Source organism: Ochotona curzoniae, unplaced genomic scaffold (genome assembly GCF_017591425.1).
Source record: "Ochotona curzoniae isolate NIBS_2020 unplaced genomic scaffold, NIBS_Ocur_1.0 contig_43, whole genome shotgun sequence".
Lineage (NCBI taxonomy): Eukaryota > Metazoa > Chordata > Mammalia > Lagomorpha > Ochotonidae > Ochotona > Ochotona curzoniae.
In genome coordinates, this window is record NW_024466218.1 from 16,077,707 (window position 1) to 16,104,044 (window position 26,338).

A 26,338-nucleotide genomic window follows, 5' to 3' on the forward strand; every position below is an offset into this window, starting at 1 on the left:
TTATTCTTCAAGTGTGTAACACAGGATAGGATGTAAAATGATCAGTGAAGACACACAGCGGTATGACGGTTTTCAAGGTTTGCTTTACATTGGGCCACTGAAGTAGAGTCACACATTATTGTCCATTGAATATTTGTGATTATTACAAAAATCCAGATACCATCACTATCAGAAATATTTTGATTTGAAAAAGAAATGTTCTAACTTGTTGCCTTTTCTTTCTTGCTTTTAGGTACTCAAATTTGATTTTGAATTTGTTCTCTTTGATGGTTGATGCAAACATTCCGGATATCGCTCTTGAGCCAGACAAAACTGTGAAAAAGGTAATGTTTACAAATCTTTGTATATCACAGCCGAATGAGTTAGCCACTCTCTTTTCCTTAGTATAAATTAGGAAGTAGCCCCTTTATATGATTATTTATTTGTTTTTACCAGTTCCAGTTTATACAATACCTCGCTACAGTTCTGATCCCTGCCCTATTTGTGACTATGTCACTTTGAAAAGGACAGATCATTGTGTCTGGAGAGACAAGTTTATTTACCTCAGTCCCTACCCTCTGTCCAGAAAAGTTTAGGTCTTGTAATATTCTTAATTGCATACCTGGTACTTGACACTCTGGACAAAGGTATGCTATGGATGTCATTCAGCAAGATTTTCCTTTGAGTTCTAGCTGGATAGGGAGGGCAGTCAGCAGAAATGAAGACTTTTATCTAAATGAATTCCTGGTTCTCCTAATTATTTGGAACAGGGCACAGGTGAAGAAATATCTAACATACATTAGCGAAAGCAACAAAAAATTATCTTAAAACTAAGTATAATTATCAGTATTGAATCTGAAGAAAAGTTTATATTAGCTTTTTAGCTTATAAATTGTTTTTTAAAAACAGGAAATCAATGTTCATTACCCATTTTCTTATTTTAATTAAACTATTTAAAAATCAGTGAGACAGATGCCCAGAGAGCACTCCCGTCGCTAGTTCACCCCCTGGAAAGCCACAGTGGCCCCAGACCAGGCCCAGAGTAGGAGCCAGGAATGAAGAAGGCTGCCCAGTTTCCCATGTGCGTGGCAGGAACTCGGGCACTTCAGTGTCAGCATACGACCCATACCTTTACCAATCAGTATGCTTTCTCTTGTTAAGTTAATTTTGCTCTTGGAATCTCAGCCACGAACCTCGTGATAGGCAACAAATAGTTGTTCTCTACAGGCTCAAATGTTTAAAGGATATAATCATTCGTCACATTATGGTTTTGGGGTGACTTTTGCTGTTCGACTTGACTAATAAAGATGTTTTAGTGTTATAGTGTTAGGTTAGTGTTCTGCTAATTTCTTGGTGCTGTAAAGCTTGTTCAAAAAGTTTAAATGTTTTAATTTTTTAAAACTGATTTAAGGAACAGATCTCTGTAACCTAAAAAAAAGTTAAGAAATAGAGTTTCAATGTTAGTACAGTCAGCCCTCTGAATCTGTGGGTTGTGTATCCACTGCCGCTTAAACTGTAAGAGAATGCCGATATTCATTTGACTGCGTCACTCAGGTGCTCTTTAATCAATGAAGATACTGTGCGTGTTAAAATTTGAATTATACTCAGCCACAGTGATGGTGATCATGCATATAGTCCATAAAATTTTTTATTGTTTATTTTGCTGAACAGTAATTTTTTTAACTATCTGCCTGTGTGTCAAGCACTGTTACAGTGTATTATAAACACAAAATTCCTGCCCTCATGCAGCTTCCCTTGTAATAAAGGAATAGACTAGAAATAAGGTAAAGTGGCTAAGGGCTGGCATGGTGGTGTAGCACACTCATCCTCCGCCCTCTGGCATTGGCATCTTATGTGGGCAATTGCTTGAGTCCTGGCTGCTCCACTTCATTCCAACTCCCTGCTTGGGGCCCGAGAGAACAGAAAAGGATGGCTCAAGTTGTTGGGTCCCTTCACCCACATGAGAGACCTGGGAGAAGCTGCTGGCTCTTGGATTTAGAATTGCTCAGCTCTGATGCTTTTTTATGTGTTAAGTGAAACTGCTGTGTTCTTTGCCTAAATAGATTTTTTGGCTTAAGTTTAAAAACAAAAAATGTGTGTGTGTGTGTCTGTATTACAAGGAGCTGCATATACTACTCAAATGAACTCTAATATTAAATGACCTTGAATCCCTAAAGATTAATAATTATTCTAGCTATTTACACACAGTCACATATACAGAATTTTGAATGCAGATTTTAAAAAAAGAATAGTGAAGTCCTTGTTAGGCAGTTATTTTCAGAATTGCTTCCCGTTTAGTAATGGCTGAATAGTGACTCCGTTTTCTTCATTTTCCTTTTTAATTGCTCTATTTTAAGTTCTAGTTCCTGTTCACTCAAAGGACGTATTCTAATGAAATTTGGGTAATCAAAAGAACTCATCAAGAAAATAATATTTAGATTAATACATTTTATTTCACCCTGGTGAATCAGATTTATTCCTTTGCTGTAATTACTTTTTTTTACTAACTTATTAAGAAATGAATACAAGGAAAAATGTTTTTTCCTACTTCTAATATTTTGAGTTAGAAGATTGTAATAAGAGAACATCTGCTTTTCTTATTTGAATGAAATTTACCATGACAGAGATGCTTAACGGTATATTACTTTAAATGAAAGTCTTTTTTATGAATTAGTTTTGAGTCTTTCAAGACAAGGAGTAACAGTAAGGTGTAAATGAAATTACTTTCTCTTTATGAAAGAGCACAGTTTGATGAAGAAATTTGTTGTGGTGTTTTCTTTGAAAATAGTTCTGCATGCCTAGGCATGTGAGTTAAAGAAATGTTGTGGTAATTGGACTTTAAGGGCGTGTAAATATGTGCACACATGTAACTTAACAATGAAAACCATTGTTAATTCTAGTATGGCTCAGAAATTTAAGGCTGTATCTATGTAATAAATTGCTTCTTAGGAATAAAAGAAAGCCTTGGATATTGCAGGGTCGTGTTGCGGTTGTGCAAAATAAATAAAAGCAGAAGACCCTTGCAAGGAGCTCTAGGTCCTCATCTCTCCCAGAGTTTGATCTGACCATGGAGTATACTAACAGAATACAGCAGTCTTCTTGTATTCATGGAATTCCTAATAATGCCATCTGAAAGAGTTAGGTGGCATACTAAATTATTTCTAAGATCAGAAATCTTAAAATACCACTAAAGATTAGTCAAGGAATTTACTTAATAGCCAGAGCTCTTTTTAAGTGTTTCCTTTTAAGGATGATTGTATTTTACGACACCCTGTTAAATCTTAAAGGACAGATTAGAAGAATAGTGAGGTCTTCCAGAACATTACCTGAAAATGAGCATTATGGAAAAGCACATGGGTTAAATGTTTACATGTTTTAGGAGAAACATGAGATAGCAACTTCAGTTTTTTAAATGGGCCCTAAATAATGTTAATGAACTGTGTCACAAGAAAAAATTGATAAGAATCTCCATTTTGGCAGTACAGAAGTTATGGGTAGATTCTATTCATTGAGACATATATCAACTTTGTGAAGAAAGAGCTCAGTAAAATTTAGGAATATCTGCTCTCATAATCTAAAATATCACCAGAAATGAACATTGGTTACAGAAGATGCCTCTTGTGCGAAATGCCTTTGGTTTCTTTTCTAGCTGTGGGTTCAAAGGCTTGTTTTCAGTATTTGGACTACTTCATCCAGAAGTGAAGTGTCAGGTCATAATGAAAAAATGTTCTCTGTAGTGTGTGTATCTGGAAATGGAAGTGGGTATTCAGTGAATTGCTGTTATTTGCCATAAGACTACTTGAGTAGTAAGTGTTTATTGTTATACAGCTGCTTTAGATTTAGTTTATTTGAACAATATTCTTTTTGAGGTTGTAGATTTGGCCAATTGCATCAGAAATATTTACCCTTTTTGCTTTAGAGTTTTTTCCAGTGTATCTCATGAATCATTACATCATGATTTGATTATGGGTGAAAACTGCATCAAGAGGTAGTTGACAGTCTAACATTCTGAATGAATAAATAATTGCCTCCACAACACAATTTAAGAGGTTTTGCTGTCTATTAGTGTTGAACCAGAAAACTTAGACAGACTGTGTTTTAAGTAAATTAAAACATTGATTATTATGACATAGATAAAATATAAATTTCTTCCACATTGTGTCTCTCCCTTATCTTTGTGCAAAAAGATGTAAAAATAAACTTAGGTGTGAAATTCTGTTATTAAAGAAGATGCATTTGAAGCCATCTTTAATTAAGTCTTCAATGTTAAAAATGAAATAGTGCCTTTATAGTCAAAATATGTTTTTCATACTGCAGTAATTTATGCTTAACGACAAGACATCTAAGCATTAAGTGACAGTGTTAATGTGAGTTTGTTGGACTGCCTTTTGCCTGTAGCTAATACTGGAACTAGGGGAGAATTTCAGAAGTGACAGAGGAAAGCTTCTGGTGGCTTTGAATAGATCTTTAAATATAAAGGATCGTTTCTTACTGCATGTAAATTTCAATGTGTATAAATTAATTTTCCCTTTGTGATATATGAAAATAATGTAAATAGTTACAACTGATGCATCTTTAAGCTAGAAAGCAAGATGAAAGAATTTGTACATTAAATGGAACACTCCATGTTTAAAAATAATTTGGACTATTTAGCAACATAAAATTTAGAAGTGCTTTTTATTTTGCCTCATTTCAGTTTTAACTGCTTGAATCTGGTGTCTATACTTTAGTCCATCCTATGATTATTATCTGCTTAAGAACTCTTTTATGTTTGACATTTTTATCAACTGATGATTTAATTGGTTGCTGATCAACTTGTAGTTGATTTTGAGCTGTACGAGATCTGGCAGGGGGACAGAATAAAAAAACTACAACAGATACCTCCTACTTGAAATGCAATTCAAATGATTGTAGCTGCTAGTCACACGATATTTTGTACTGCTTCTTAAATATGTAAGTACAGACACGTGAAGTCAGGACATCTAAATGCTAAAGGAAATTTTGGAAGAATGTCTAGGGAAGCTGCCTGCCACTGGGATATTTAATGATTTGCAATTGTAAATATATGAAGGACAGTTTAGATAGCAGAGATGTGTTTAATCAGAGTAAGAAAAGGTACAGAAGAACTAGCATATTAAAAGTGTAAACTTAGGTGAGTAACTCTATAGAACAAAGCTAAAATGAAGGAACACACATTGTGGCTTGCTGGGTCTTTGATCATATGAGCAGCTACCTGGTTACATTAATTGGACTTAACCTATAACTAATTATTCATTGCTAACATTTTATTGTTGTCTAAGTAACTAAAGCGTTCTTTTTTTGAAAGTGATCCAATATTGTTACAGGTGGATCATTATAACTAACAGTGGAAAATACATTTACAAGACAGGAAAACGGCACTGTGAATATTGTGCTGAGCCCTTCAATCTTCTGATAAATATAGCCCCCATTACACTAAACAGCAGACTACTACCATTCCAAAGACAGACACTGATTCGGATCACAATTTTAAAATATGGTAAAATCAAAAATTACTGGGTAGCACTGAGGAGTACAAAACCAGGCAAAAACACAAAGAATTTGAAACATTGACAGTGGGAGATAGCACTTCCGTGTTTGTAACCTTTTGCTTAAAGTTGCTTACTTGATCATTTCAGTGTAAACACCCTGATGAGGTTTATATGTACCCTGTCTGTAGGAACAGCTGGCTTTTAGAAGCAGTCCTCTACAGGGTTCTAAGGAATTGCTACAAGAAAAGAGATATTTCATTAGAAAATCTAGCTGATTTTTGCCTATGATGGAACGAGCTGCTTTTCTTACATAGACATTGAAATTGGAGGATAATGGTAAAATCTCACCTTGCTATGTCCATGTAACAGTGAATAGCAGGGATAAGCTTAAAGGCACTTTTAAGATACAATTATGTTACAATTCACTTAGATCTAAATTCAACTGTGATTTTTTTTTTTTTTTACATTCAGAAGAAATAAACTTATCTTTCAGTTGAAAGAGTGGATTTTCTGCTTTTAAGCATGGATGACCTAATAGAATGAAAAATTTTAATTGCTTTGCTCTTTTTTTTCTGTTGAAGAAAAAGTTCATATTCAGCAAGAATAGAGTGAGATAAAGAGCATGCAAAGAAACCACAAAACTTACTCAGAGTAGTGGTATTCTAACTTTTCTAAGTTGTAACTCGTTTTGTTTTATTTTAACATATTGTAACTAATTTTATTTGACACAAAAATGATCATTATGAATATTGGATTCTGTCTGTCCTAAATGTGACTCACTGTTCATCCCTTGAGAGGTTAACGGATGTGGCCTTTGCAGGTTCAGGATAAGTTCCGCTTAGATCTGTCGGATGAAGAGGCGGTGCATTATATGCAGAGTCTGATCGACGAAAGCGTCCATGCGCTGTTTGCTGCGGTTGTAGAACAGATTCACAAGTTTGCCCAGGTATGCTTTTCTAGAGCCTTCTCCATGGATCGTCCCACGGTGGCCGAAGAGATGCTCTTTTCTCCTGCCCACTAATGTATTTTCTGTGTTCCTGTCAAATCGTTTTGACATCTCACTATACGGCTGAAGTGATTGCATTGCTGAACCCTAAAATATTGCTTTATTTTAAGAAGCAACTAAATTGCGGGATACCAATATAAACACTTTTGCCTTTTTGTCATCAGTAGTAATTTTCAATTATCTGCACCCTAATAGAGGCCTTAGCAAGTGTGACTTGCACACTACTCAGGTTTGGAAAAGAAGGGAAGTTCTGGGACAGAAATTTAGGAAATCAGCTAACAGCATACAGTTAAACCATCTATTTGTTGAAGTTCTCTGAGCAATCTCTTTAAATGTGCAAGGCTAGCACACAGGAGAGCTAAACTGCTACTTCCGCTTCGGCTTCTTCCTCCGGTGAGCTCATTCCTGACTCTCCACCTGCCCTGGAGGTATTCTGAGTCACCCAGGCAGGCGACCTCCCTGCCTGGTTTTCTCCTCGTTTAGTGTCCCACATGTCACCAACATCTGTCAGTTTCTCTGCCCAGTTCTTTAATCATCCCTGTCATTGTCCAACTGCAGATGTTCCAGTCACACTTTTCTTTATAGGTGCATGAGGGCCTTTACAGCTGTTCACTGTGCTGAACTTTGTTCTGAATATTCCTGTCTTTAGTCTCCCAAATAGTACATTTTCACAGAATCATATTTTACGTAACTTTTTCAAATAGAAGTTCGCACAGTGTTTCTCCATTACCGGACAGCAGAGTCCAATTCCAGAAGGTTGTGTTATAAGTTATTTCTAAAACTCTTCTCTAATTCTTTCTTCCTCTGAATAGTTTGTTCTGTTTCATTGGATTCAGTACTTCACTGTTACTCTCCCTTAAGCCAAGAATGTCAGTTTATAGCTTTGGTATGTTGAACTTAAATTTGCCCACTATTAAAAGGTGTTTGGATTGTCTGTCACCAAGCAATGAAGTGATTTGTACACTTAAAAATATCTGCTAAATAAAAGAATCCCTTCTCCTGAATGCTCGATTATATTCTTTATGACTTGAAAAAATGTTTTATTAAAACATTGGTTATATTTGGTTATATCTTTATTGTAAAGCTGTTCTAAGATATGCTTCCTGGGTGATTAATCCTAACTTATCACTTACCAAGAGTAAATTTGAAACAAATGAAATAGTAGGTAAATGATGTGTCAGTCAATTACGAAGCGTGGATTTGAGTGTACATGTAGAGTAGTACTGTATTTGAGACCTTTGGGGGAGTGTCATTAGCAAGAAACGAGAAGAGATGGAATAGCTGGAACACATACAAACCTGCTCCCATCTGACATGCTGACCTCAGGCGACAGCTTAACATGCCGTGCCACAACATCAGTTGCAAGATCTAAAATTTTTAACCGATGTATTTTGACATGTTTATAGTAAAAGGATTTATTGATTTCATTATTTGTGTTTCATTTTGCTCCATCCCCATCGCTACTCTATGCATTTCTTTCCTTTATGGTTTTTTTTTCTTATTCTGTACTTGCAGATTCTAGTTTTTCTCTTATTTTCCTGAGCAGTTAAATAAATAATGGAGGTAACACTCTACCCTTGAAATTAACATTGCTCCATCATATCTCATTTCAGTATAGCTAACTGCTACTTATAACCCCAAACTCACTAGCTTAAGAACAATGATTATGTATTATTCTTGTGACTGTGTAGTTACAGATTCCATCAGAACACAACTGCGCAGTTCTGTTTCCTGTGGCCATGGTCAGATTCAGTCATTCAGCCAGCTGCATTGGACAGACAGTTGGGCTTATCTGAACTGTCAGCAAGTCTTCATCCACGTATCTGGCCATTTCCTCTTCCACATGGCCTGTCTCTCATCTTCTGTGACCATTCAGTGCTCTAGCCTGAACAGCTGCTCTACAGCATGGATAAATGGCTTCCCTACAAGTATGTGAAGACCAAAGCAGGAGGGTTCTTGAAATTAAATAAGTAACATGGTCAACCCAGTTTTATGAGAAAAAAAAATATTCTGTTTCTTTACTGTAGAAGAGGGTTACATATGCAAGGAGCAGAGGCACTAAATGTGGCCTGCTTGAAGATTGAACTGCCACTCACATCATATGCTCTGACTTCCAGTTTGAAGTTCAAGTTTTTTTTTTTCAATGAACTAGTGGCATATTTTATTTTAGTGGTTTAATTTTTAAATACTATTGTTACCTTGCATAAGATGCCTGCTTTCGTAGCTGCATCTAATAGAGGACAGCTTTTTCTTAGTTTTCTATGTTTGAAACAGAGGAGTGAAATACTCTGATTAAATAAGGGGACCTGGGTTGCCAGCACACTGGGAGGCAGTTTTCGTAAGGAGATTGAGGTTGAGATAAAAATTAGCATCTATCTTTAGCATCAGTGTAATCTGTTAGAGATGCACAAAGACCAAATGCTTTCCAGAGTTGAGGCTAATATAAATTACTATCAAAGTTAATGAATGAAATCTGCCTGCCCTCTCGTCCCTGCTTATGGATGGTTAAATTATGAAACCTGTTGAAAAAAAATTAAGATGTATTTATTTATTTGAAAGGCAAAGTTAACAGGGAAGTGGTGAATGAGAGAGGAAGAGAGAGAGAGACATCTTCCATCTCATTTTTCACATGGCTGCAACAGCCAGGCCTGGACCAGGCCAAAGCCGGGAGCTGGGAGACCCATCAGGTCTTAGACATAGATGCCAGGAACTCAGGTTTTGGACCATCAGCTGCTGGAGGTGCAGTGGCTAGGACTTGAACCAGCACTCTGATATGAGATGATCGCTGAACTCTGCTGCAACACAACAGCTGCCCTTGTTGTAGAATTTCCTGGGAGTTATTGGCATGTAGCTTTTCTCTGGTTCAAGGAGAGACGGTGAATATGGATGACAAAGGGAATCTATGATGGAGTTACACATATATTTCAGCATGTTCTTTTTGTTTACATGACTTTGTTCTTCGAAAGAAGCATTAGTTTTTAGCCCTTATTTTATACTTCAGTAAAGTAATAGATAAGATATAAGACCTGGATAGTTTAATTACGACTTTGGCCTGTGTTGTTATAAACTGTTTTGAACTAGGATGGATTATTTCTAAGATGCTATAGAAAAATCAAGTATATAACAACATGAAAATCAGAATTCAAAGCAAATATTTGGATGATTCTAGCAACTTGAGAATTTTCTCTGAAATTCAAGACTGGTGAAAGGTGAAGTTTAACACAACATAAAAATTTTTTTCGATGAAATATTTTAGATGATATGATAGGCAGTTTCTGGCACAATGGCTTTTTTGCTGAACTTTATACTTCATATAGTACTTTCCCATTTATTTACTATCAAATAATCCTTATCATAGCCATATACTGTAGAATAATCCCCTTTTTTGATGGAAAGACTGAACCTATGAGAACTTGTGTCCTAGGCTATCAAGCAGATATTTTTTTTCAAGATTCCTGAATATTTTTTTCATCTTAAGAATTATGCTTGTAAATGGTCATGCTGCTTTTCTAGGTTTCGTTAAATATGTCATCAGTACCCATACTGTTGTGCTAATGAAATTCTAGGAAAATAATAGTTTAAGGTTGTTAAATGGGACTTGGTTAGATATTGAAGTATTTGTGAGATAATACAGTCTTAACTTTATAAGTCTTGTTAAATTGTAAAATAATTCTATTCTCTCGAGAAATATGCTTTTTGTTTGAAACTCATGCCACTATCATGCTAAAATTCTGGTAACCAATATATTTTTAACCATTCATAGCATTTATCATTATGAATCATAATGATCATTGACTTATGATAATTTTACTAGATTGTCATGCATCATTAAGGATCATATTTTTATAAAATAGCAGTAACCTGGTACTGATACTGATACATATTAACTAATGTTAGAGTTATTCCAGCATAGGGTAGAGGATATTTTTAAAAAGACTAAAACTTTCCAGATACAACTATTTTGTTGAAATGCTGAAAGGGCTTATTTTCTTCCATCATGCAATTGCTTAGGAAGGGTAGAGATTAAACACTGCAATATTCGTTGCCTAGCAACATCCACCTATTAGTGGTATAGATTTTCCACCAAAAACCACTTTTATTTGGGTCATTGTCTTTGAAATTGTATCATCAAAGCTCTTCTCTCTGCTGAAATGATCTTTAAAGGGCTTCCAGCTCTTATCTGCAGGAAAAAAGAAGAGGTCACACTGTTTGGGACACTTACAGCTGTAAAACCAGGCCTTCCAGTGGTAGTCTCTCGCTTTGCCATCATTTCCTCTGAAGGACTAGTTTTCCTACTTTCTATCCCTCTCTTCACTGATTGGGAGTGAAAAATCTGGAGAATGCAGTATGGTTTATGTACATCTTATAAATGTTAAATCTAATAATTTGATTTTGCAAGTTCAATTGTTACTGCTGTACTTCTTTGAGAAGGCTACCTTGTAAGTCAATGAATGAGACTTTAGGTGGTAAGAATTGAGGTACTGTGGGCATCAAGCCCACTTCTCCTTGTATTTCTCTAGGTGAAGTGTGTAAAGAATATTTGTAAAAATGATTCTGCCAGTATTATGTGCATTTCCATAGCAGCCCAACAGACAGTAAATCAGTACTTGTGCTGATATTGCCTGTTCCATTTTGCCATTATTTGAAAGTTGCTATTTCATGAGTTAGAGGAGTTTTGTTTCAAAGCCTTTGGAGTAATGATAAATATTTAGATGTACTTAAACCCCAACCTAACTTGTTTTAAATTTGTCATAGTTATTTTTATGAGCCTTATTTGATATTTGGTCTTACATGATAACAAAGATAGCTTTTCCTTTTAAAGATCTGCTTCTCTATTTGAATAAGAGTGAAAGAGAGCAGTGAGACAGAGACGAGATGTGTTCTCTGATTTACTCTCCCAAATGGCCATAGGATGTGGCTCGGGGCCTGGCTGAAGCCAGGAGGACTTGCCTCCTGTCGCAGGAACACAACTACGTGGGCCATCATCCACCACCCTGCAGGTGCATTCTCAGGATGCTGGGTTGGAAGTTGAGACAGGATTTGATGTGGTCCCTCCTATGCGGGATAATAGGCTCCCAAGTGGTAGGTTAACACAACTGAGCAACAGTGCCTTCCCTGAGGGTGGTTTGGTTTAAGGGTCATGCATTAACTAATCGGTATTGTGGAAAAGAAAAATCATGTGCAATTTTATTTGTTAATAAGGCCCTTATGTTTAAACATGTTGTATTACTTTAGATCTTGATTATAATTGGACAGATAAGTGGAAAAGAAATACTCTAATTTTCTAATCAGAACATACTCCCTTCCAGTAGAAACATAATTGGCCTCAATAATAAAAATGTCTATAATCCCCCAGGTCACGAACTTATTATTTCCTTTTGCAAATATTAAGTATTATTTAGTCTTTAGCTGTGACGTAGATGGCTGTAAATGCAGAATAAAACCATTGTGATTTTAAAGCATAGTACCCTACATGTTAACTCAGATGTTTCTATGTTTCTGTTTAGTTTTTATAGCATTACTGTATTAAGCTGTTTAGTTTTCCCCTATGATTCACTTTTGCTTCATATAATATTTGTGATTTTTGAAGGTTGTCTATTGTATAAATGGAGCCATAAAGCTGAATTCCTCATTGTATGTTGAACCAGTTGAATGTCTCTCATGCTTTTTGCCACAAATAAGAGTTGAAATCATTTCTAATTTTAAATCTTTTGCTTTATTTATCCTTCCCATAAGGTTAAAACCATATCATCTTAAATACTCTAATTGCCATTTTCAAGGCAAAAAGTTGTTGCCACTGACTGTGGTAATATATTATGTTTATTTCCCCTTACTTAACTAATATTTCTTTGGAACATTAGGTTTCATCTTACCTCATAGATGCAAAATGCCAATTTGGAAAGAAGTTATACCATTATTTCTGAATCTCCACTATACAGCTCTCACTTTACCCTTAGGAATAAAGAATAGCCATATAAAATATTCTACTGAACTAAAGAAAAAATGCTGAATTCTGTGACCACATAGAAATCCTTCTCTATAAAACTATTTTACTTTAATTTATTATGCTCTCAAAAGCCAGAAGATTTTCCTAACAGATGCTTTAAAAACTAGCATGATGCTTATATGTCCTGTAAAACTTAATTTGTATCATTTTGTGTACTGGATCTAATCCTAAATTTTTTTTTAATTGCAAGGAATAATAACAACAATAACATAGAGAAAAGAATTCCAGCAAAAATGGCAGCAGCCTGTAGAATGTTTAAGGGTGCCACACGTTATTTAAGTACTTTCTGCTTAGTCTCATTTACTTGTCCCACCAGTGACGTGAGTGCATCCCGTTTCTATTCCCGATGAGGAATCAGGGTGATGAGCGATACAGCTGAACTGGAGGTTGTAGACATCGATGCCAGCTACTACCTGAGGGTTTTGTGACACTTTGTTTGAGATTTTGTGACTAATGACTTTTTAAACATTTACTCCCCATTTTTAAAATGTAGCTCTTATTAATCTTTCATCTGACCAACAAAATTAAAAAAAAAAAGTTGTTCTCAGAGTGGTAATGAAGTGAAGTGAAGCACCAATAGCTTTCTTAATTTCTTGAAGTTAATGCCAGCATAGATTTTTTTTAAACAAAGGGACACACGAGAAGCAGCTGACTCAACATATTTTCACCCAAACTAAGAAATCTTGCTTCTTGTTTTTTGTTTGTACTTGATGACTTAAAATTAGGGATAGGACCACAACAACTCTGCCTAGTCCTCTCATTCTTTCAAGGCTACTTCCTCTGATTTGATTTCTAGACGACTTCTGACTGAGGTTGCCGTACTTTGTGGAGTTGTGTGCAGGTTTTCTTGTGACAATGGCACTGTGACGCGAGTGCCACTCAAGGTGGTAGTGATGTGATCACTGCAGAATTCGGGGTGATTTTGACTTTCCTGACTCTCAGTGAAGTGTTGTCTGCTAGAAAATAATCGGTGATTTTGAACTTCAGCTATCAAGCATTCCCTGTGACCTGCCCGAATACTCCCATAGATTGATGACAAATTGTTCGTTCTCTCTGTTGCGCTTAATTGCAGTCCTCTTGATGGGGTTGGATAGAGTAACCTAATTTCTTTTTGTTTTAATAGGTCTTTAAACTATAGACTCTTACCTCTCCATGTGAATATGAAGTAAATTATTTTTTATTTGTTTTTTATTTTTAGTACTGGAGAAAATAAAACTGGACTTGGCCCTTCAAGATATTTATGACAAAAAGCTGCAATGGGAAGCAACCTGCTAAGGAGGACTTCAGAGCAACAAGGAGGAGGATAGCCTGTTATTTCCTGAATGTTACGTAATGCCTCAGTCCACATCTGTGGACAAAAGTTGCTTTTATATGGTCTCGAAGGGTTTGTTTTGAAATATTTTATATATTTATTTTCAGTTGGATGAATTATTAAAAGCTCACGTGAAGTCGGTTCCAGGATAATGTACATATTATGAAAGCTCTGGATAAATTTCATGTTGAACTAGTAAAAATATTTTAAACTTTTGAGTTTGAACAGTTATCTTTTTTTTCCATATATTTATGCCAGGACAGCAGTTCTGTGACTCTGAGTTCACTTCCATTTATAACAACTTTCCTGTTTCCTCCCTTAACTTGTTGTCTTTCCTGCATTGGGGGCGGGGGGGGTGTGTGGCCTAATTTAAACACTTAAACTTTTACCTCATTTTATTTTGAAATTTCATTACACTTTTACATGCTGTTTATTCTGCGTATGCTGGGGAAGACCAGGGAGGATCCTGCTGGCCTGGACCACCGGGCGTGCGGGCATGGAGTGGTCTAAGCATTGGCCCAAGCAGAGGGTGTTTAGGCAGTAACGGGGAGCTGCACAGAGGCAACAGGTGTGAGCGAGGACCCAGTGAAAGATGGTAGCTACCACATGTGGACAGGCAGGCAGAGGGCTCTTCATGCAGGGAAAAGTTATTCATATTTCAAATCTGTTAATAATAAAACCTGGCTTTTTCCTGAAAATTGTAATTCTGCTAAATTGTAAGTATGTAAAATAGAATATGAAAATGTAGCTATGTGAATAACTGGTCAAAACGTAACAAGACTGAAGGTTTTATGAATAAACATAAGACATTTTACATATTCATGTATCACAATGTAAATAATGCTTCTGCAATGAACTTTTGATGCTAGCTTAATTTTCAAAATCTGAACTAGTTTTTGTAGTTCTGTTAAAATAATACATCATTGCTTATTTGAACAAAATAAATTTTTTTTTAAGATGAGTGTCACTAATCCATGTTTATTTGTCTCATAACTTTAGGCAAAAAGTAACATTATATGAATATATGAGGAAAACTTTAGTGACTTTTCCAGGTTAAATATTACATAGTCATGGCTTTACCTTTAAAGAAAAGGATTATTTTATTCTCTTGTTGCTGAATAAATATTACATATTAAATGACATGAAAGGTGATACTTATGACAGTGTTTCAGAGAATGCCATTTGCCATCAGATGCGAGCTAGGAGCATGCTCATTTTGAATGGACTCACTAACTTGAAAGTAAGCATATAATCATACAGCCTAGACAGATATGGAATATAATTTGTATAAAATAGAACCATATATTCAAAGTTGATAAAGATTAAAACAACTTTTGTCAGTCATGAGAGTTTGTGCCTTAATTTATTGGCAAGTTCCACTTTTGATTGGCTGTTGTCCCACACATAAGTGTGTCATTTTTCATTGCATGCAGGTTATCTTCCTTCCTTCTCCTTCCTTTCTCCTCCCTCCCCTTCCCTACTCTTTACTTCCTATAACTTTTCTTTCCAAAAGACAGACAGAGCTAGAGTTTACATCCATTAATTCAGTTCCCACCAGCCAGAGCAGGGCCAGGTCAGAAAGGAGCACAGAATTGAATTCAGTTCTCCCACATAGCTGGCAATAACGCACCTACCTGAGCTGTTACCCTGCCTCCCCCCGGGGTGTGTGCTTGTTGGAAGCTGCAATTAAAAGTAGAGCTGGTAGTAGACACAGAGTGGTAGCCTAGCAGCTAAATTCCTTGCCTTGTGTGCCCCAGGGTTCCCATATGGGTACCAGTTCTAATCCTGGCAGCACTGCTTCCCTTCCAGTTCCCTGATTGTGGCCTGGGAAAGCAGTGGAGTACAGCCCAAAAGCCTTGGGACCTTGCCACCCCTGTGGGAGACCCAGAGGAAGCTCCTGGCTTCAGATCAGCGCAGCACCAGCCATTGTGGACACTTGAGGAGTGAGTCATCAGATGGAAGTATTTCCTCTCTGCTCTCCTCCTCTCTGTATATCTGACTTTCAAATAAAAAAAAATCTTAAAAAAAAAAAGTGGATCTGGGACCCAGGCACCTTGGTAAAGGCTGTGGGTTCCCAAGCAACATTAACCATTGCCATAAATGCGCAGCCATGCCTTGGGACCTTGTTCCCGTGTGGGAGACAGACCTGGAGGAAGCTCCTGGCTTCGGATCAGCTTTGCCACTTGGGGAGTGAAACAGTAGAGGCAGGATCTTTCTTTGTCTCCTCTCTATATATCTGACTTTCCAATAAGAATGAGTAAGTCTTTTAAAGTATAATGAAGAGCTATAAAAACAGTAACCAAATCTCTAAATGTCAACTTGGTTCATCTACTTTTTCTTTGGTGTGTGCGCTGTGTATTAAATTCCACAAAGCAGCGGAAACCTGTTATTAAGAGATGGGCACAGCTGAGAACGGGCACAGCTGAGAGTGTGCACTGCTCAGAGCAAGGCCAGCAGGGCTGCACGGCCCCTCGGGCTACAGGTGCCTCGGGATGGGGGGCGGGACTGCCCCAGGCTCCGCCCCGGGCGTGCAGGCAGGAACAGGAAGAGGCCAGTCACCTTGTTTCCTAGTGGCTCCTTCTTCTTTTCCCACGCCCACCTCCGGTTGCTGGCCCAGTGCAACATCCGCACCCTGCGCTGACTCTGCTCGCTGTGTGCCGTCCAGTCTTTTTTCCTCACGTCTGCCCTGACACTGTGCCTTGCGGCTTCCACACTTCTTACAGCTTGTTGGCTTCTGGGGGTAAGAACCAGCCTGTGAGGAACGGGGAGTAGAGGGGCTTGGCACGCATTGGGGTCCCTGCCACCGTGCGATAATGTCAGGAAAGCGGATTTCTGAGCCGTTGGCCAGTGTCTGTACACCATGGTGAGCCCAAATTTCTGTTAAAATGAGGTTTAAAGGAAAGTCTCCTGGCAACCTACCTGACAGTGCTTCAAGAAAAGGCTGCTTCAAACAAATAACTGAGGTGAAAACTGAAGAAAAAGAGGGATTTAAAGGAACCTTTTTTTGTTGTTTTGTTTTAGTTGACCGAGTTACAGAGAGGGTGAGACAGAGCCTGTCCACGCACTGGTTCACTCCCCACGTGGGCGCAAGGGCCGGAGGCAGGGGGCGAGGAAGTCAGGAGCCTGGTCCAGGTCCCCAGGCAGGTCCAGGTCCCCAGGCAGGTGCAGGTCCCCAGGCAGGTGCAGGCCGCGAGGCTTTGGCCAGCCTTGTCGGCTTTCCCGGCCACACGCAGGGAGCTGAGTGCCAAGTGCCAGGAATCGAAATGGCGCCAACATGGGACGCCGGCGGCCCCGGGCACGCAGCACTGGGAGCATTAGCTCACAGGCAACGGTCCCGATGGTTGTCTGCTTTTAAAGGCTGCTCATGTGTTTTTGATTAAGAAAAACTGAGTCTAAAACATTTAAAAGGTGTTTTAAGTTCCCCAAATCAGCCACATTCCTAATTTGCATGTTTGAGCTTTGCTTTGGGCCCAGTGAATACTGTTTTAAAACAATGTTCTGAGAGACATAGAAACTGAAGTAGTAGCCAGAATCAAAGTGCAACTTCTACCTTTCCCAGGGACTTGAAATTCAGAGCTGCATTGGATATCAAGCAGATAGCAAAGCGAAAGCAGTAGCACTGTGAGACTGTTCACAAGAAATGTGGGACAAATGGAAAAAGTCACTGAGATAATTACAAGGACTTGCTCTTTTTATTTTTTTGAGTTCCTGTAGTTCTTAGAAAGAAGACTTGGGTGAAAGAAAAGCAGCACTTTGATGCTCACTCTAGAACGAGGTCGTGCACGACCCGATGTGTCACCTTACAGAAGTCCATATTCATGTCTCTGAAGAGAAGTCTCATGGTAATGGCAGGACAGTTGAGATAAAGAGAAATTTGCAAAATATGAAGCTATCTGGCTGGAAAAGCATGAACCCTGAGCTTTGGTACGTGGCCTTTGTGGCAGAATTAAAGCCAAGTTACTTGGGGTCTAAGTTGGAAGTAGTAGTTCCCCTTAGCTTTTCCTAGTGTTGCTTTCCTCTGGATATTGAGAATGAAGTAAATTCCCTAAAGCAGACTCATTTCTGCATATTCAGTTTATGTGACGTCCTTTTGACAGGTTCCGTTGGACTATAACAATACAATTTTTGGACCCATTAGCAGGGAAGTACATTGGCCTGCGTCTTCCATTTTGTCTCAGTAGAAGGTGTTTTTCTGCAAAGTCCTGATTCTGCCCTCTCTATCCCCAAGCAGTGAATTGCTAAACGATGCAGTCATTCGCTTTTATAACATAAATCAGTTATGCTGTATTTAAGACTTTCTGCTAAAGTGACAGTTAATAACTTCATTATGGTTTTGTAATACAACGGTAATTTAAAATCAAGCTGACATTATGAGGTATTTATCACTGTAGAATTAGTATAACTTTAAAAAATTTTTTTTAAAGATTTATTTATTTTTATTACAAAGTCAGATATACAGAGAGGAGGAGAGACAGAGAGGAAGATCTTCCGTCCAATGATTCACTCCCCAGGTGAGCGCAATGGCCAGTGCTGCGCTGATCTGAAGCCGGGAACCAGGAACCTCTTCCGGGTCTCTCACGTGGGTCACAAAGCATTGGGCCGTCCTTGACTGCTTTCCCAGGCCACAGGCAGGGAGCTGGAAGGGAAGTGGAGCTGCCGGGATTAGAACCAGTGCCCATATGGGATCCTGGTATGTTCAAGGCGAGGACTTTAGCTGCTAGGCCATGCCACTGGGCCCCCTAGTATAACATTTTTAAATGTTTGCCCAGTGTTATGAAAGTAACTAAGTACATTTCTTTTATATGACAGCCCATCATAGACTTTAATGAAATGTTCATTTTTGTATTTAATACCAGTTAGCAAGGTTTTTAATATATTTTCTAAAGTGTCAGAAAGAAAATGAAATATTTCTCTGAAAGAAGATTCTTTGAAGTAAATAGGCAGTTTTTCACTTGTCACGCTAAGCGTAAGAATAGCGTGTATGGTTAATATCTGAGATTTTTTTTTTCACCATTTTTTTTTTCTACAAACATTTCCCTTACTTTCTATTAGGACCTCTTACTTAGCAGAAGTCTGCCTTCACTGCCCCCACCCAGTGTAAGAATAAAACAGATACGAGAAGTAATGAGAATCAACAAAATAACTAGCTACCAACACAAAATCTTACACCCAAATGTTTATAACATCATTCGTGACCAGAAAGTGAGAATAATTCTAGTGTTCTCCACCTAATGGATAGACAAAACACTTCTGTATAAATTGCATGGAAGTTACTTGTTACTAAAGGAATGAAGTGGTGATACACGTTATAACATTGAAAGCATGCTAAGTGAAAGAAGCTTGCCACAAAGACTGTACGTTTTGTAATATCAGTCATGTCAAATGTGTGGATTACACAAACCCATAGAGAGGGAGAGGAGTTTAGTGGGTTGACAAAGAACAGGCAGTGGACAGGAGGAGTGGAGAGTGAGTGCAAGTGTGTATAGAATTTCCTTTTTCGGGTGTAAATATTCTGTAATTAAGCAGTTGTGTCCACACACGTGTTCATCATAGCATGTTAGTTTTAAGTCAGAGAAAGCACTGTGAACATTGACAAGGTCACTCCGAGAAAATATAAGGTGACAGAGGGGCCATAAAACTGAAATGTCAGAAACATCTGAATTTACACTGCCTGGGAAGGAGGGCAAGGCAGCCAAATGATATTCCGTGGAACAACCAAAGAAGTTATTGCTAATTTTAATATCCTGATGCTACTATTGGCTTCAAAAAATATATATATATTATATTATGTATATTATTACATATATTATATAATTATATATAATATTAGATATACTATATATATTATTACATATAATATATAATATATATTATATAATTATAATATATGATATAAATATATATAATATATATTTTGCTACATACTATGCTTTATGGGGGATTTTATGCTAGAGTTCCATCTTTTCCCTCATCTTTCTCATTGTTTTTCTAAATTTAACTCAAACATTTTTCTTACTTCTACATATTTTTACTTAGTTGAGAAGGTTTATGGTGATTAAAAAGGAGTGTTATCACTAAAAGGAATTGTGTAAGGTATTACCATGGATTAGATAACAAGTTTTCTTTACCATATCAGTAAGATTTTTAAGTTTTAAGGATTTTAAGTGGCTTGGATTCTGAGAGAAAAAAACAATGTTTGAAGCCCTAATTTATATAGATTTGAAATGTCTTCCTGATATTTTCAATTATGTGAGGCATTAAATTACTCCCTTTTGCTTAAACTAATTTGTATTGGTTTTCTATCCTTCATCAGAAAGACTGTTGACTAATGTAATTGTATATGTCTAACATGGGAATTGAAATCAGATCAGAAAAACAGCCTAAAAAGAACTCCCAAAGTTGGAGAGCATTATTCTCCCAATTATAAGACCTAATTTGTACTTATTTGTATTTGCTGTTTCATTTACTAAGCCTTTTTTGAGGTGCAAATGAATATAACAATGAGGTGGATTGAACCTGGGGAGTCTGACATAACCAGGTTCTTTGTACATGGAAGGGGGGAATAGCTACTGACAATTTTGGGGAGACCACTTGGAGAGGGAGAAATCCAACTGCAACACCAATTGAAATGAGGATTTTGTATGGAAAAAAAATATCTCTGATCCAGGAATTCCTAGTATTCATAACTGCTGTGCCCATATCATCATTTCAGAACTTTTAAGTGGCTTCACACATTTAATTCTGCTCAGAATTATTTTTTGTTAATTTGTTTGGACACTGTTTGTAGTGGAGAGAATTTAATACAGTACAATTGCCCAACAGCTTAGAAGTTTGTGAGTTTTTTTTTTTTTTAATGATCCATCTATTTCTTATTTGACAGGCAGAATAACAGAGAGGAGACAGAGAATGGGTCTCCATCCATTGATTCACTCCCACAAATGGCTGCAGTGGCCAGAGATGAGCTGTTCTAGAGCCAGGAGCGTCTTCAGGGTCTCCTACATGAAGCGTAGGGTTCCAAGGAGCGGGGGCATCCTCTGCTGCTTTCCCAGGCCATAAGCAGAGAACTGGATCACAAATGGAGCAACTGGGGCATGAGCTGGTGTCCCCATGGGAAAATGCTGCTGCAGCATAGAGGATAGCGTGTTGAGCCACAGTGCCGGCACCCTTGAATTTATTAGATACATTATTGTTGTAGGTTATATAATCCCATTTCCATTGAAAATAATACATGTGCACCAAAAGCTATTTTAATAGAAATTTACATCACTATTTATCAGCTGTTGGCTGAGTAGACCTACACCATGAATACTATATCATTTTGCCTATTCACATATCCTGAGAAGTTAGTAATAACATGCGTAACTTTTGTAATAAGGAATTAGTAATGAGAAAATTAAGAATTAAAAAATACAACAAAGGTAGGCATTTGGCACAGCTGTGAAGACATTTGTATCCTATATTGAAATGTCTTGTTCAAGTCCCAGCTCTGTTTCTGACCTGGCTTCCTGCAGATACACTGTTTTGGAAGCAGGAAGTTATGGTTCAGGTAAGAGGTCCCTTCTGATCTTGGTGACCCAAACTGAACTCTTGTTGCTGACCTCAGCCTGGCCCAGTTTGGGCTATTGGGAGCATCTGGGGAATGAACCAGTGGTTGGAGGGTCTGTGTCCGTTTCTAACTCTCTGTCTCTGTAGGTTTCTGTCTCTCTGCCATTCAATTAAAAAAAAATGAAAGTAGGTGAATAAATAATTAATACAACTTGAAACTTCACAGCAACAATATAAGAAAATGCAACGTAAGCAAAATAGGAAGTAGGAAGAGCTCTGTTAGTAGAGGCTGTTGGGACATCTAGCCATCTAGCCATGAAGTCACAGTGGCTGAGACTTAGGAGCAGTTGCTGTGCATCAGTGTTGAGGAGCAAGGACAAGCAGTGAGCAGGGCAGGTTGGGTAGTTGCTGCCTTGGGTCATCTGCACTGTAAAAACAGCAAGGGAGTTTTGCAGGAAGATAGAAATAAACAAAAAGTTACTTGCTTGGACTAAGTGAAATCATTGAAAAGCCAGATTTTTAAAAATTCGCTATTCTTAAAAGTCTATTTTAGTAACCATGAAGGATGTGAACTTGATTGTGTTGGTGAAGGGTTACCCTGCAACAGCAAGGGAACACACAGTAACTGTTATCAGGGAAAGGTCAGAACTGAAATAGACATGATCTCTGGGGTGAAGACTTCTGCCTTTATCACCTTGCTTTTTGACTTTGAGAAAACAACAACATCACAGTGACAGTTTGCAGCAGCATATCACCCAGAAGGAAGGAGGGTGAAAAACAGAAGCAACAATGAAATGGGAGGCGGACCTTCCAAGGACTCATTAGGAACATAGATAACAATTTCCCTGTCTCCAAAAGCTTGAAAGATTAGTTCGGCTGCTGGAGAGCACATGCTTCTCTTTGAATATGACTGATGGAAGCTATCAAGAAGCAAGAGCTAGCGGTGGTTGGTGAATCTAAATAAGCTGCTTAATGTTGCTGAATAGAAAAAGCTAGATACATTTTGAACTTGCCTCTTAGAAGGTTTAAACAGAGAAAAGACAGATGAGGCATGGCAACTTTTTGTGAACTGAATCTGAACAAGGTGATGCTGTTTTGGAAGAACTGGAGTCTTTATGCATTTTTTTAAAAGGTGAACTAAAGTGTTAAAACACTGGATCAGCCTTGAAACTAATCTTTAGAAATTGATTATTATCTAAATCCTATTCTGAAATATCTATGGATTATCAACTAATGGCAGTGTCTTATACAGGATTTATTTTGAGATTGCTCTTCTAATCATGGTTTAGAAATAACACAGGAAGAAGGCAGAATGTGAGATTCAAAAATCTTAAGTGGAGACTCTGTGATATAGCAATACAAGCTGGTAAACTACTGTATTTCAAAGTGATTTGTGATACAATCAGACATAAGTCCTGTTGTATTTGAGGATTTTCAAAAGCTAGACTCTATGAAGCTTTTTTTGTGGCACCCCAGAGCCCCTTTTCTCTGACTGCTGCCTAACTCCTTCATTTTCTGTGACTAATTTTATTTGTCTTCTGAACCCTTTTAGGAGGCTGACACTGCAGGTGGAGGTGTAACTTGCTATGCTGCAACATTGGCTCTTCACATCACTATTTATTTTATTTTAAAAAATTTAATTTTATTATTTATATTATTGAGAGCAGTGCAGAAACATGTGGGTCTCTGATTAGAGTGGAGAGGGTAGAGGCATTGAAGCAATGTGGGTGGGACAAATGTTTCAATTTTTCTTTCTCCTATATCCACATTTGGGGGTGGGGTAAGGGATAGAGCCACTCCTTGCTGTCTGACTGTATCAGCACAGACGTTTGATGATGCCTTGGAGACCCTGACATGGAGAAATCTTGTGATTTTCCCTGTGGCCACAGTTGAGTCGAGTCATCTAATTGAATCCCCCTGAGGTGAGCTCGGATTTGAATCCTTTGTGTGTTTAGCCAGTACAGGGTCAGGTATGGTCCATCACTTGCACCAACCAACACACATACTGGTGAATGTAGCTGTCAGATCCACCACATAAACTTATGGGTGCTCCAGCCCAGCATGCTACAAGGCCAATCTTCACACACACCAGCAGGTGCCATGGTCTAGTTGGGACAGACTCCAGTGACCTCCGGCAGGCCCACTCCCAGCCCTGGTTTTGGAATGTGCTGTGTCCTAGCATGGTCTATCCCACATCTCATCTGACTTTCAAGCACACACACACAGGTGCTGGGGCTTAGCTTAGCCTGCCCTACCTACCCCTCCGCCCCCTGCCGGCCACACTTGCCAACATGTATGCCAGTGGGTGCTGCTGCCTTGACCAACCTGGCCTGCCACAAACCCTGGCTCTCATGCTCACCAGTGGCAGCTGCAGTCCAACAGGGAAGTACCCAAAGTTACTCTGTCAATCCCAGCCCCAAATCTTGTACTTGCCAGGATACTATGGTCCAGCCTGACATGACTTGTACCTAGTCCAGGCACTTGCCGGCATGTGCTGCAGCCTAATCTAGCTGGCCTGTATCCCTTCTGGCTCTCATGTGCACCAGTAGGTGTGGTAGCCCAGCCCAGCCTGGTCTGACCTGAGTCCCAGTTTTTATGCCCACCAGTGGAAGCAGTGGCTCAGGGAGTTCCTGACCAGGCCTGTTCCCACTGTTGGATCTTGCACATGCCAGCAGGTACTGTGGTCTAATAAGAGATGGACCTCCCCCAGACCCCAGTTTTGGCATTCACCAGTAGGTTTTTTAGCTTGGCTCAGCCTGGCTTGTCCCAAAGTCCCAACTCTTGCCAGTGGATGCAGCAGCATAGCCCAGCTCCTTTGTGAACTGATGGGTGTTGCAATACAGATGGTCTGGCCTGTGTCTGCTCCAGACTCTTGTTCATGCCAGTGTGTCCTATGGACTGTCCGGCCAAGCCCACGCCAAATCCCAGCTCACACATATGCCAATGGGTGCTGCAGCCCAGCCTGGCCTGGTTGCCATCAGCCCTAGCTCCTGGGCTCACCAGATCTCATGTGTGCTGGTAGATGCTACAACCCTGTGTGACATGGTTGGCCCCTAGCCTTTGTACATGCTGGTGGATACTGTGACTTTGTCTAAATGACCTGCACCCATCTGGCTCTCACCATTCTAAAGACCACTACTTTCTATTGTACCCATCATTGGAAGACCACAGGTGCCCTCTCTATTGCCCTTCTCAGGTTTTTTTGTTTTTTTTTTTTTTGCCTAAGGCTTTGCTTTCATCAAGCAAAACCTGTGAGCCCCTCTTGGTACAGTCTGGACACAGTATTCTTGGTTAATTGTATGCCGGGAGACTATGGTCCCAAAAGGAACATGAGTATATTATTAATATACGTTATCATAATATATACTATATATAATATATAATATTAGGTATATTACATACCTTAGGTATGCACCAGCCAGGGAGTCCTCTTTATAATGTTACCTGCAAAAGTTTTTTTAACTAGGGGAAAATGTTGAAAATGACTGAATTCATCCTCTAAACAAGTGAATTCTGGAGTAGGATCGCATAGCAGTTAGAAGGGGAAATTAAATAAGGAGCTGGGGGGAGCAGCGGTGTCCTACAGCCAGCTGGGACTCCAAAGAGCCTTAAAGGAGCAGCAAATACCCATGACAAGGGATTTTGCTCTGTTTTGGGTTGCTTACAGTAATAGCAATAATGAATGGAAAAGGGGCCGGAACTCTGACAACCTGGTTACAAACCCTCACTACCGTGACGTCAGGCTGATTTGACCTTTGCTGGGATATCCTGCCAAAGATGAGGAGCCCCTCCTCTCAGTGAGTTTATATTTCCTTGATTTCATTTAAAAAGTCCATGAACAAGTCACACTAAGACATTTTAACAACCCATCTAATAGTCACTCCTTTTCAAAAAGGGATTTAAGACAATTTCAAAAACATAAATACGCATAAACCACAAAGAAAAGGGAAAGAGGGAAGACAATGCGTATTCAGGATAAGCAAACTGTGCTGTTAGAAAGTGGAAGCTGGGTGATCTAGGGCCATACCGCCCTCCGTGGGCCTCGTCTCGGTGGGATCAGAGGGTATTCAGCAGTGCTCACTGACCTCTCACCTGTTCCTTTACCTTGATTTCCTTGACGGGGCAAGCTCATGATTTTCCTACTCCTATAGCTACAGCTCAGTCCCTTCCTTCTCCAGCTGGATTTTATTTCCTTCCCTGTACTCTGCTTTAACTATCTCATCCCTTCTTCGCCTATTGAGTCCCGTCTTTGTGATGGTGAACTCCCCAGCGATCTTTTGGGCCACTGTTCCCTCTTGGAACTCCAGACTCTTAACAAACTACTTCTGTTCCTCGGTATCTCTCCCAGAGATCTCAAAGCCAGCACATCCTCATGGGGATTCACTGTTTCTTAGCGCTGTGCTTTCTCCCTTTCACCATGGGACGTGGTGCTACCACCCATCATCTCTTACACCAGGTATCATCCTGGATCAGATCCCCCCTTCTTGCTATTGCATCCTAACTCGTCCCCAGTCTGCAAAGTCTCCACCCTGCCACTCTAGCATAATCTTGTCACCTCTTGCCAGGACAATTGCATTACCCTCTAGCCAGTCTCTCTCTCTCTCTTCTTCCTTGCTGTCTTCCTCTAATCCGTCCTCCAGGGTGCTTTTAGTGGTTTTAAAGGATGTAAATCAGATGACTTCTCTGTGCTTGAAAATTATTCCCTGCTATTCCAACGCTTAAAGAAAAGCACTTCTTGCCATTTCCAATCATGGTCTCCGCATCCTGGTCCTGCTGATATTTCTAAGATCGTTTATGCCCTTCCCCACTTCGCTTCCTAGACACACTGGCACTGTTTCTGCCTCTATTCCACACTCTTCATTTGCCATCTTTACATGGCATTCCCTCTGCCTGGGTCACTGACCCCTGGTTCTTTGCTGTATCCTCATCCTTTCCGTCTCAGGTTCAGTGTCCCCCCTCAGAGAAAAGTTCTCCTGACA

The 26,338-nt window shown here is 38.9% G+C and overlaps 1 protein-coding gene across 3 annotated transcripts in view; it reads left to right on the top strand.

Moving 5' to 3' along the window:
* Positions 1-14,775, top strand: part of PIK3C3 (phosphatidylinositol 3-kinase catalytic subunit type 3) — an 89,139-nt gene extending 74,364 nt beyond the window's left edge. For all 3 annotated transcript variants that reach the window (XM_040984955.1, XM_040984956.1, XM_040984957.1), the window contains 3 exons: positions 233-323; positions 6,310-6,435; positions 13,701-14,775. In XM_040984955.1, coding sequence (XP_040840889.1) covers positions 233-323; positions 6,310-6,435; positions 13,701-13,715 — 232 coding nt within the window. In that variant the 3' untranslated portion in view covers positions 13,716-14,775. The remainder of the gene's footprint in view (positions 1-232; positions 324-6,309; positions 6,436-13,700) is intronic.
* Positions 14,776-26,338: the final 11,563 nt, after the last annotated feature.